Source organism: Glycine soja, chromosome 1, assembly GCF_004193775.1.
Source record: "Glycine soja cultivar W05 chromosome 1, ASM419377v2, whole genome shotgun sequence".
Classification (NCBI taxonomy): domain Eukaryota; kingdom Viridiplantae; phylum Streptophyta; class Magnoliopsida; order Fabales; family Fabaceae; genus Glycine; species Glycine soja.
This window is the reverse complement of record NC_041002.1, coordinates 2,107,219-2,120,308: the sequence shown is the minus strand read 5'-3', so window position 1 is coordinate 2,120,308 and position 13,090 is coordinate 2,107,219. Positions and strand designations below refer to the sequence as shown.

Below are 13,090 nucleotides of genomic sequence, written 5' to 3'. Positions count from 1 at the left end.
CAAAGCAATTTAAATTCTAGACATTTCAAATTCCTTAAAATTTTGAAATTCCTGATTCAAACACAAATGCATCCCAAAATCCCAATTTCCAAATTTACATAAATTTGTTTTTTAGATTCACAATTCAAAACTCCCTTGTGAAATCATAAAACCCTAAACAAATTCCACAAAGTCAATTCTACCAAACATTTCCACAGTATTGTTTTTGCAATCAACCCTGCATCACTCATGATCACGATTTGGAGCCCTTTCCTTTTAATCCCATTCCCCACCGTAGCACCTTCCAGAAATTTGGACTTGTGCTCTACGGGATTGAGAGTGGCTCATTCAAAAGACTTGACGAGATCCAGAAAGTGGAGGAGCGCTTTTGCAATACCTACTTCGATAATGAATTTAAGTGCTGCCACGACCTGCACTACCCCTACAACATCGACTCAAGGTGGTTCCGGTGTTGACACAATAAGACCCTCTGTAGCTCTGTGTGTAAGGGGGTAAACTCTCACAAAATCATATTTCTCTTTCTAAATTTCACGACATGCACCACCATTCCCTTGACCCTGACTGCCTCTACCTCTCCCTCCTTCACTCATGCCTCCAACCCTATTCTTAAAACAATAATTAATTGGACACTTAATGTATGAACACCAATCAATACAAAAGAGGGTGAACATATTGATCAGAGAGAGAAAGGGGTCAAAAACATCGCAACAAAGTTATGGAGTTGTGGTTGGCAGTGTTCTCTTGTCCTATTTTTTTCTTTAATTTTAATTGATTATGGCGGTTTACACCACTAGAAATTGATTAAAAATTCAAAATCAAATTCTAGTAGCTATATAAACCCCCATAAACTGTGAAACATTCTGTCACTTCACACAACCTGTTAATGCCATCTTGACAGAAGAACTATAAGATAGGCAAGGCAATGAGGTCGTCTCGGACTCATCTTGATTTTGAAGGAAAAAATCCAAGTTAATCAAGGTAGGGGTTGGGTTTGGATTTTTTTGAGACAGTTAAAGTCTCGTGGTCATGGTCAGGGATGAGATTATTAATACCTGATCCGAACTCGTCCTCAAATTCGTTTCGCTAATAATTAATTTATAAAAATATTCTTGCATATATATAACACATTAAAACCTTAAACTATTGGATTGAATCTTATGCTATTTTTGGATTAGATTTTATGTTGTCATGTATAATCTAAAAATACGTTGTGATTGCTATTTAAAGTTATTTTTTTCATTCTATGAAAAATTATATTTTTTTTATAGGATTTTATAAGCATGTCGAGGCGGAAAAAATCTAATCCTATCGAAAGTAGGGATGGAGATAAATATACACCCCTATCGAATTTCGGGGACGGAAGAAAATGGAAAATCGAGGGTGGGGTAAGTAAAACCCGACTCTGACCTACCCCTTTACCTTACCTACTATAAAAACCCTTTTCCAACTTTGATGAAATAAAAAATACATGTTTAAATTTGGGAGACTAAATAAATTTCAGCATTTGAGTTTGAGGAACTTAAAATATATTTAAGTTAATATTTTTTGGTTGAACCAACTTGTCATGAAATAATAAAATGAAAGTTCTTTTTTTCTTTTCATTTTTGTTGTTAAAGGGAGAACAAAGAAGAAAACGTGGCATCAATTTAATTTTTAATGGATTACTGAATGATCTTAAAATTTAATTCACATTCTATGTATTTTTCTTCAATAATTAGTTGGTACATACAAACGTTCTTGGTCCATATGATAATCATCGAAAGATAATTTCATAAGAAACTAGATTTGAATCCAGTATTACATCCAAAATAGTTAGTTGGTACGCTGCTGAAAAAATAAAGATAGAGTAGTTGTGTGCGTTACGTACATTCTTTTAATAATTTAGTAATGCAGAATGGAAAATATTTTAAAAAAATTGCACTCACTAATTTAAATCCATTGAACATTAATTCTAGATCTAAATTATTGAAATAATTATTATTCAAAAAAGTAATAGCCAATATTCCTTAATAGTCAATCATTGAACATTAAAAAATTCCATTTTAATTTTTATAATATTATTTTTTTTATCTTCAAAGGTAATAATCGTAGTTTTTATAATTGGATGGGACTAGCCGTTTGATGGGAACTAAGAAAGTCATTGATTCAGATAATTAAAAAAAATCAAGAGTAAGAAATCGTTTTAACTTTTAAGTCAATAATTTAAAAAAAAATAGAATAAGTAAAAATATGTCAATTAGCATAATAAAAAACAACATAAAAGGACAACAAATCAAGAAAGTGATAAAAAAAATTCACAATTTTAAAATTTTGAATTTCATTCTTATCTTTTTTTTAAGTCTTTGTATTTTACGAATTTTAAATATTTTATATAATTCTCTTAAGTTTTTTTATATTGAGATTTAATTCTTAATTTGTTTTATATTTCTTACTTAATTAAAAGGTTAAAATTAAAATAGACAAAGCAATTGTTAAACTATAAAACTTAGTACTGTGCATTCAATTTGTGATTAGAAATAAATTTAAAATCCTTTTACAATGTTACATACAATACATATTCTTATAGTAGTGTTAAATTTCAGGAGAGATCATGCTGCGAATTTTCTTACGAAACAGCTGTTATAATGTAATTGGCGAATATGTAAATTTCAAAATAAAAGGATAATTAACGGAAATCATGGATTATGAACTATATTTAGAATTCGTGCGGTACGAATTCGCAACAGAAAGCATGTTCCTTCTTATAATTATCCGACACCAAATTACAAGCCCTCCACAGTAGTACAAACTTAAAATCAATCAATAAATAAAAAATACTAGCTTTATACTTTCATCATAATTTCTACTTTCTAGCAAAAATTCTGTTATGCATGCATGCTTCTATGCAAATTGCAAGATGAGAGATTCATAATGCACAGAGACAGAGTCACGCTTATTTATCTTCCTCCACTACGTACATGTTCTCGGCTCAATCAAGTACTTTTAATTGGTGGACTTTCTAAGCGGACATAATCATACATAAGTCCCATGAAAGGACCTATGCCTTTTGACTGTGTCAAATAGATGGTGTTTTTTCCTTTCACCAAATGATTGCTGCCTACAGCTATAGTATACAACCTATACAATCCATGAATTCCATGTCTTGCTATGGCATTGTCATCGCCTGTTAGCCCTGTTGAGAAGTGGGGAAGCTTAGCATTCTGGTCATTGAACCTAACCTGATCACCCATATAAAAAAATGTTAGCCAATTGCCACCATAGTCATACTCATAACTGAAAAAAAAAAAAAAAGATCAATTATGGAAAAAATGAATTGGTGTACCTCCAGTCTAGCATTATTGGCGGATGCCAACCCCACTTGTAATGTGTAATTTCCTGGCATTATGATATTTTTAAGTTGGAATTGAATTTGCCATGTCGTTGGCACGAATGTCTTTTCTGGTGTGCTCCTGCATACATTAGTGCATTTTAGAGGAGAAAACTAAAAATGCTTGACAATTATAACAAATTCTATATATTGACCAAAAAAAACAAATACCTGGTAACTTGAGCATAAAACCAGTCATTGTGATAGTCAGATACACCAACAGTGTAAACGAGATCATGGTTTGGATATAGTTCAGTGTAACGTTCCCACAAGCCGTATTGCCTAAACCTGCCATAGAAGAAATAGTTTGAGAAAATGAAAAAAGAGCATATTAATAGAAGATCGAAAACATTAATTGTTGAAAATGGGTTTTGGGCTAACTTGTCTTGGCTATCGTTCTGGAATAATCTGTTCGTGAACTTGGGGTTAGGGTCTGGTATATAGAATTCTGCAGCTGAGCGATCTGGGATCCCAATTTCCCATAGAGTAGGACCATTTCTTGGAGGGTTATAAACCAGTGAATTCAAGTTGATGTTGCATCCTAAAGGTACATTATATACAAGTCATTGTCTAATGACGCAAGCTATAAACTAAATTTCTAAAAAGTTCAAATTATTATAAGTGCAAAAGCTCAAATAGTTTAATATTTAAATAGTTCATGATTAAACATTTAACAATGCACGAGTTTGTAATTTATAGTATTATATCCTGATATGATGCCAATAAAAATGGAACTGATCATGACTGCTAATTAGTCACATAGTTCTAATTCCATGTCATGAATCAATTACTCAAAAAGCTGAAGTTGTTGCATATATAAAAGCACATAAACTACTTTATATTTAACATGAGAGACGAAGATATTTTACCTGGTTTGATGGTAATTTTAGTTTGATATCTATAATCTCCAATAAAACCCGGAACCCATGCATACAAGTTGTAATCCCCAGGTACAATATTTTGAATCAAGAAGTGTCCATCTTTGTCAGCTTGAATCCAGAATTGATAACCCTGTGAATGGCACATATAATTCAAATTTCAGACCCTTTTTAGCTGAATGTGTCACTAGCCCTTGAAACTTGAAATTTCAAGAAATTAAATCCAATTGGCTCCTAAACCAAATGCACCTTGCTTTCTCTCTGCCATGATCCTGCATCTCCTGGCAAAGCTAGACCAACATAAGCATTGTTAGCAGGTTGAGCTCTCTTTCCCCTGATAAACAAGTTAAAGCATGGAATTTATTAGCTTGTTTCTATATAAGTTGATACTATGTCATCAAAGAATAAAATGAAGGTAAATAAGGCATATGCATATACCCATCTAGGACTAGTAGTCGTCCTGTCACTGTTCCTCGTTGATTGGGTGGAAGGAAATCTTTTGATCCAACGAAATCATAAGGCCATCTTCTTACTTCATTCGATAACTAATTTACCAAAGAACAATAATATATTGTGTCACAACATAATCACCTAGCTCAAATAATGTATAATAAATTATCACTAGCGAGTGCAGTTAAGGGTAATAAGTATATACCTGTTCTACAGCATCTGACCAGAGAGACCGAAACTGAGATTTGTTGGGAACAGAGTTAAGGTAGACAAAAACTGGGCCAAAAACCTTTTTATATGTCTCCCCTTCACCAAATACCATGGCTACCTCCTTGCCAGCATAATGAGTGCTCACAAACATCTAAACACGAACAACAACAATAAATTTAGAAATAGTGAAGTACTTTAATTTTCACTTATTCGGTTCTGTGATTTGTGAATAACAACTGGCATTCTAGCCGTAACTATCTAAATTCTAAATTTTGTTTAGGCCTATGTTCTGAAGTTATAAATTTGTGTTAGGTGATGAGAAGAAATTCTTAAGGAGGCATTACTTTTGAGTGCACTCTAATTTAGTTTTTTGATTTTATTTTTACAGGCATATCTTTGTTTAACATAGTATTGATGCATGAACATACTATACATGTTCAATATTAAATAGAGGGCTTCTAATATATTAGACAACACAGGTCCGTTCTTTGAGTTGAAAGAGAACAGAAAAGAAAAATGAACAGTAAAATGAGATTAATCCCATATTTTTACATTCTATTTTAATTTTAAATTTTCATTCCATTTTTTTTTTACTCTACCGAACGGTTCCATTAATCAAGACTTATTCATGCTTTATGAGGTCACAGGTTGAACTTACGGAAAGAGTAGTTGGGCCAACATGAGAGGTAAGGTCTTGCTTAATGGGCCCAGCATGGCGGAACTCATTACTGGGTGTTATCAACCAGAAGCCCACGGGTGCTGAATCATCCTGGGTAATCCAGCCATGAACAGTGTTATCTTTGTTCTCACTCGAGTATTGGTATTTGTCATCCACCTAAACCCAACAAAATAACAAACAAGTACATGTCATAAACATTATAAACAACAATAATCAATGTCAATTCGAACAACAGGCAAAAAAGGGTTACCTCTCCCTTAAATTGTGGCTCAGATGCATGGGTTAAAAGAACAGCTTCAGGATACGCCAGGCTTTGACCCGATAATCTATCTCTCATAGATGGCATGTTCCTTTGCCTAGCATCAGATATGGCCATGTAGTGGAACCTGGATCATTGGTTGTTTATTAGTTAAGCATAGGTTTTTGTTATTCTTCTACTTTTAAAATGATAACCACAAACTAAATTGTATTTTAAAAGAATATATATTTCCAAATATTATATTAATTTTTTTTTCACTTATATTTTTATATATTAACATTAAACTACAAAATCTAAAAATAAATTAATCATAATAATAATGTAAGATTAATTTTGTAAAGTTTCTGTTTCCTTTCATGTCTTTTAACTATTTATTACTTGTTTTTTGATATTTAAGACCATGATTATCTTGGGAGACGGAAGGAATAATAATTTAGGAAACTTTTCTTTAAGCCATTTCATATTTTCATTTTTGATTCTATCAAATTATGAAAATTTTCATTCAGGAGTCAATGAAAAAGTACTAACATTTTTTCAAAATCAAAGGAAAGTGTTTTTTTTTTCTTTTAACTTTTCTAAAAGTAATTAACATTTTTTCACTTACCTGGCTTCGTCGAGTTTGAAAACAATCCTAATTTGATAAACCTCCACCGCAGGTAATCCTGAAGGTCGATTAAATATTGCGTATGAATAAAACCCATAATCACCTCTTCGCAATATATACCTGCGTGAAAAAAAATTATATCACACAATGTCGATGAGCTAATTCTGTATTTGCTTTCAAACTGTAGAAAAAAATTAAGGTTTGGAATCCACCTTTTGTCTATGTTCATAGGGACACTTGAGCCTTTCATGGAAGCTGTCCATGTTCTTAAAAATGAAATTTCAACTATATTCTCGTTTGCTGCAATGACTGAGAAATGTGTCCCATCGATTCTGCAGTACAGTTTAAATCGTAAATTTGTCTCTTGAATTGCATAAAACATGCATTAATTACTTCTACCCTATTTTTATTATCTCTCTATTTTCCATTACATAATTTATCATATTTATCATTTTTTTTCTCTAAGAGTTTTTTTTTTATCTCTCTCATCTTTCCACCCATACACCTTATATAAAAGTGAGGTAGGTTCAATATTTGCCATAAAAATAAACAAAATAGAATGAAAAGGAGATAAAAGAAAAAAAAAAGGCCTAAATTAATAATTTCTGAAATATATATACCTCTCAAATATGCCAGGTTTTCCTGGTTCGTTCCAAACGACGTCCAAGTACCTATAAATATGAAGGCAGATTATATCAATCAAAGCAGATATTATATGGATTCAATTTTTTTGCCATCGTATACCGGATTACTTTGAAGATAATCCTGACCTAAATGTATAATTTTATTTAGGTTAAATTACTCATTTATTTTCTATAATTTTACGATTCTTATTTTTTTAGTCTTTAAAAGTGATTTTTTTAATCTTATTTTAATTTTCTTTTATATTTTTTTATAAGAATTAAAAGGTAATTAAAATATAAATTATTGGGATTAAAAATATCATTTTCAAACTATAAAAACTAAAAGATAATTAAATACAAATTATAAGGATTAAAAAAAATACTTTTAAATTATATAAAATAAAAAAGAATTAAAATATAAACATGTAAGAATGATAAAATTATAAGAATTAGAATAAAAAAGAATTAAAATATAAATATATAAGAATGATAAAATTATAAGAACTAAATGAGTAATTTAACTTTTTATTTAATAAGAAGTAGGTGATAGGTATATATACCCTCTATCGTCTTCTTTATTTTTTGGCTCAAGTAAATTGTTAATTCCATTATATATTCCAATGATATGGCCCTCGGGCTTTGACAAATTGAGGGAAACGATGCCGTTGCTAATCACCACCTGCAAATCAAGTCGAGACTTAGTATAACCCAAGCTTTAATTTGACGAGAAAAACAGGCCAATTAATATGGTTATTTATTTTATTGTTTCAATATTTTGAACGAATTATATTGTTCTCCAAAAAATTAACCGGTATATCACCTGGTGAGGATTTTCGGTATTCAGCTTTACTGGAGGAGACGTCGAAACGCTTCTGCAAGTGGAAGCATTGCAGGAAATTAAAGAAGATAGTTAAAAATAAAAAAGTACTCAAGGTGTGACGTTGTCATTTGACAATATTCAAAATTGAAAAAAAAAATAGAACAAATGGACAATAGGATACTACAGCTTGAGACTAAATGCATAGTTGCTCAATATTTATGCACAACTTTTTATAAGAAATAAAAATATAAAATAAAGAGTGATGTAAAAAAGAAAAGTAAATGTAAAATATTATTATAAAAACAATATAAAATATGTATATAATATTAATAATATAATTTGATATTTAATTCTAGCATGCGGCTCTTTTTTTTTTTTCTTAATTGTACTATAGTGCTTAATAATAATTCCTCCTATTCCTCTTTTAAAAATCCGATTATTTTCAGGGGACCTAGCTATTGGAATAGGAATCAAATACAATTGCCTTCATCATTTGATTTAAAAAGAAATTGAAGAGAAAGAAATAGGAAGATAAAGAAAATATTTAGCCCATTGGTTGCAACTTCAAAAGGGAAAAGAAATAGGAAGATAAAGAAATATTTAGCCTTTATATTTTAGTTGTATTAAATTATTGTATGTATAATTTAAAAAATAATTATTACAAAAATTAATAACTTTTTCATATATATAATTTATAATAAAATAATAATATAAAAATCACATTATAGTATATTCAAATTAAACTACTCCTATCAACGACAGGACAGTAGTTTAATTTGAATATATTGATAATGTGAGATTTAATGTGATTTAATGTGAAGGGCAGTTACTCTTAGACAGTTTGGCAACTTAAAAAGTTTTATGGTTCAATTTTGATAGAACGATTTACGTCCACCTATCTTTGCTCATCATATTTAATGTAAAGCCGCTCCACACATATGTGTATGTACATGGTTATATCTATGGAGTAAAAGGTAAAAGTAATTAATTTTAATTATATATAAATAATTAAATTCTTTTTATTTAAATCTGATTCTTACTAGACTGTACATTTATATGATCAAAATTATCTAATAAGTTCTCACACTGTCTAATAAGAGAGATAATTGGAAAAACATTTAATTAAATGTTGTCATCTATTTTATATGAAAAATGATTGGTGTGTAATATATATATATATATATGTAAAAGTGACTTGAAATAAAATAAAAAATGTAAATAGCAAGCTTCAATTTTAGGTGTATTTAAATTATTGTCGTGTTTTGAAAGGGAGATTCGGTTGTTACTGAAGTAGACCATCAGCCTATACTATTTGATGCATTGTCGGTTAGAGCAAAGCACTTGCAGAGACTAATTAGTTAAGAAATGTTAGAGTTAATTGCATTTTCATCAAATTTTGCGTCATTAAATACAGGCCATCTATGCGTAGACTAAATATTGCAAAATTAAAACATAAACGAAACATTTGAGACCGTCAAAGAAAGAATGGTGCAGGTGAAAAACGGCTAAGACTAAATGTTGTGAAAACATAAATGAGACACATGAGAAAGTCAAAGACGTGGAAATAAACTCTTTTCATTGCCACAATGGCTAGCTTAGTAGCTTGCAACTAAAGTAAAAGATGCAAGTGAAAAGTAGCTTGCACAATGGAGTATTTATATAGTGAGATAAATGAAGGATATGAAATTTTAAAGTTCTCATCTATAAACGGGACAAGAGACAAAAAAATAAGACTTAAAAGTATTATTTACTTGTAGTAAGTACTAATTTATAGGATATGTCTTCCTTCTGAATTGATGCATTTTCTCATCTCATGATTTCATTTCGTTTACTCAGAATCACAATAAGAAAAGCATAGGACAAAAGCAACATTGGCATGTAACTAAACAGAGAAGCAATTAAGAGAGTAGAAAGAACCTAATTGATGAGACTCTATCAGAAAAGGCACCAAGCAAGATTAAGCTGAGCTGCACAGCTACTCTAACCCACCACTGGAATATTGAAACCCTTTCCACCTTCATCTTTTACCAATAATATGAACCTGCAAATAACTTTGAAGAGTTGAAGCTTCATTTCAGGTGACAAGGAACAGAAGAATATTATGGCAAAATGAACTTTGATAATGCTGTTAGTGAAAAAAACTGAAGACATACATAAATGACAAAAAAAAGAGAATTAAATTAACCTAATGTATAATTTCTAAAGGACACGTACAAACCTTGACATTCTCCAATGTCTTTCCCAGAAAGACCCTAATAGAGTTACAGAAAACCATATATACGTAGGAGATGAACAGTTGATGATAGCTATTTTTTCTTTGGAACATTAATAAGCACCTTCAAAGAAAGTTGCGGGAAGTGAATGACCTTATATATGCATATAAGTACTGCTCAATGAACAGCTTTAGCTTATCTATGATGATGTTGTCACTTTTTCCAAGTACTGCTTTCTACATTTCTTTTTCCTATTTTTGGCGCTGCCCCTCAATTTTCGTAATTTCTCACACGACAGCAACTCAGCAAGTGTTACTTTCAACGTTGGACTAATTAAGGTCCACGTGAAGGGTATATATGTCTTTAAAGAAAGAATGAAGAGGATGAATTTGGGAAAAGGTTGTATTATATGGTCGAATGAATTAAGAGGATAACATTGAATTTAGCATTATGAAAAAATTAACATGTATTTGTTCTGGTATTTTCTAATTTAATAAAACTTTAAAATAAAAATATATTTAAAATTATAAGAAAAAAGTGTGAAAGACACATCATAAAAAAAGTATGATGAGAGATGTCTTAATTCTTGACACTAAAAACTCGACTTTATAATAAAATGGCAGACTTTGAGATATGTTGCAAAATCATTTGCTAAATTAATTTGCGAAATTCAAGTTTGTATTTGATCAAAATAGATGCCTATATTTTAGTCCTAACAGCAACCTTTTTAAATATCGATAAACACTTGACAACAGCTATTACTCAGTTAACAACAATTGACTAAATTTTTGTTTTCATTGATAGTGAATTAATATACGTTTTTGTTAAGGGCTTTCGTGTCGTTATACCAAAACGACGGCGTACGTACAATTAAATTCGTGGAGTTGTATCAATTTTTCAATTGATATAATTAAAACCGAAAAACTTCTAGCCTAGCTAATTATATTCCAACAAGTAAAATAGGAGCGTTTGGTACATACCTAATCCTTAGTATTAGAAAATAGTCAACATGTAGTCATTATTAGAATTAAATGACCCACTTCTTATTCTTCTCAAGTCTACACGGTATCGTATATATTAAGGTATGGCAAACGTAAGAAGACCTATATTAGAAAAATCTATTTGGTTTTAAAATTTAATTTCAATCCCCTACTTTAATTATAGGTAAGAAAAGCCTACAAATTTGAACCTGCCCCAGTTTCAAAATCAGAACCTATATTGGAAAAAAGCGAATCTAAATTCTTGCCTACCCAAGCTTCCCATACGATAGTTCGTAGCAGTCAATATATCAACCTGCATGCATATTAGTTAATACTCGACAATACCCTATATATATAATATATCCTATGTTCAGGTAACTTAAAATTAAACTCAACCACTAATGTTTTCTACTCTATTATATTTTCACCCTGTGTACCTAGGAGGTTGTATTAAATACTATCTTGGAATTATGACTATTGACCAATAGATCAAAGTGGGACAGCAGCCAATAATGCCATTTCCTTTTCGATATATCTTGGCTTATTCGGCATTAGAAAGCGTTTGGTAAACTATAGTAATCAAAATTAGTTATATACATTTTACAATAATATATTCATGATTATTGTTTTGGAACCAAGGTTTTTGGGTATCTTATGTTTTGCTGCATCAGATAAATCAGTCTCAATAAAGCTTGAAAAAAATATAAGGTGAATTGAATAATTAAAATGAAAATATATATATATATATATATATATATATATATATATATTCAATCTCTTTTATTAACAAAAACTAATAATACTAATAATTAATATTTATGGATAAAAAAAACAGTCAAAAGGAGTTTGTTAATAAGCTCTAAGAAAGCTTTTTTCGTATTCTTATGGCCATTGCAGTTTTTATTTATTTATTATTATTCAAGGGATGGGAAGTACTTTCTGTTTTAAGGGATGGGTTCATGAAATAATCCGACCAGTTTTTAGTTACCAAAGCTCTGTTGTTCGGGATATATTGGTTTTATGGGGGGTGGGCTGCTTTTAGAAGCCTCATCATGTATCAGCCTTTTCTGTATTGAGGTTCAAGCACATCTTGTGCTGAAATTCCCATTTATAATACGTTTTTTTAGCCTAAAAAACAACAACAATATATTGATTAGTTTTAAATTTTTTAAAAGTGTTGTTTAAAATTAATTTGAATTTGCATATTAACTTAATTTTAGATAAATTATTGCGGGTATAGAAAATATAAAATAAGACCACTAATTTTTATATATGACTAGTTTTCACTTAAAAGATTTGTTAATTATAAGAAAATTGGTTTTTTAAAATGTAAACTATTACACACGAAACAAGAAATGGAGAAAATTCAGCCAAGTATAAAGTAGCATGTTTTGTTAGTTAGAAAGAGTCAAGGAATCATAGTAGAAGAGATAGAGGACAAGTGATAAGGCATGGAAAAGCATCGACACTTGACAGTTAGCACACGTCAAAATATTTTGACGTTTTTTAAGAAATAGGCAATGGCAAATGGACTTGGAACATAGCGGACTAATTTTCAAAGGAGAAATGTTTCATCTACATCTATTATACTATAATTTACTTAGAGGGAGAAAAAAAATTAATATGATAGGATTTATATTGTGATAGAAATAAAAAAATTAAAAATATTAGTAAAATGTTTGTGTATAATACACTTTTTATTTCTTAGGGGAATACACAACTAAGGAGAGTTATCTAGGGTGGGTCTTAATTTGCTAAAATAATTTCTTATGTTTATTCGATAAGATAACATCCTTATCTCTTGTTAGGTTTTTTTTATATATATAGAATAAATTACAGTTTTTCTTAAAATTTGATAAAATTACACAAGAAACTCTTCTGTTTTCAGGCTTTAAAAATGAATGAGATTTGTATAATTTCGTCAAATCTCAATGTGTGTAATTTACTCTTTTTTATATATGTAAAACGGAAATATTTTGCTTTAATTTAAAATTATTAAAGTATAAA

General features: G+C 30.0%; 1 protein-coding gene across 2 annotated transcripts; it reads right to left on the bottom strand.

Moving 5' to 3' along the window:
- Positions 1-2,665: 2,665 nt before the first annotated feature.
- Positions 2,666-10,386, bottom strand: LOC114409105 (rhamnogalacturonate lyase-like). 2 transcript variants are annotated; one of them, XM_028372420.1, is made up of 17 exons: positions 10,109-10,386; positions 9,808-9,941; positions 7,891-7,942; positions 7,631-7,749; positions 7,068-7,118; positions 6,660-6,779; positions 6,448-6,567; positions 5,835-5,970; positions 5,564-5,740; positions 4,901-5,056; positions 4,684-4,790; positions 4,495-4,579; positions 4,237-4,378; positions 3,749-3,908; positions 3,539-3,655; positions 3,323-3,449; positions 2,666-3,218 (listed from the first exon to the last, which is right to left on the bottom strand). In XM_028372420.1, exons 2-17 carry the CDS (start codon positions 9,909-9,911, stop codon positions 2,973-2,975), a joined length of 2,019 nt encoding a protein of 672 aa, XP_028228221.1. In that variant the 5' UTR covers positions 9,912-9,941; positions 10,109-10,386; the 3' UTR covers positions 2,666-2,972. The 2 variants fall into 2 exon arrangements, with proteins under 2 accessions (XP_028228221.1, XP_028228229.1); XM_028372428.1 differs by having other exon boundaries at positions 9,808-9,931.
- Positions 10,387-13,090: the final 2,704 nt, after the last annotated feature.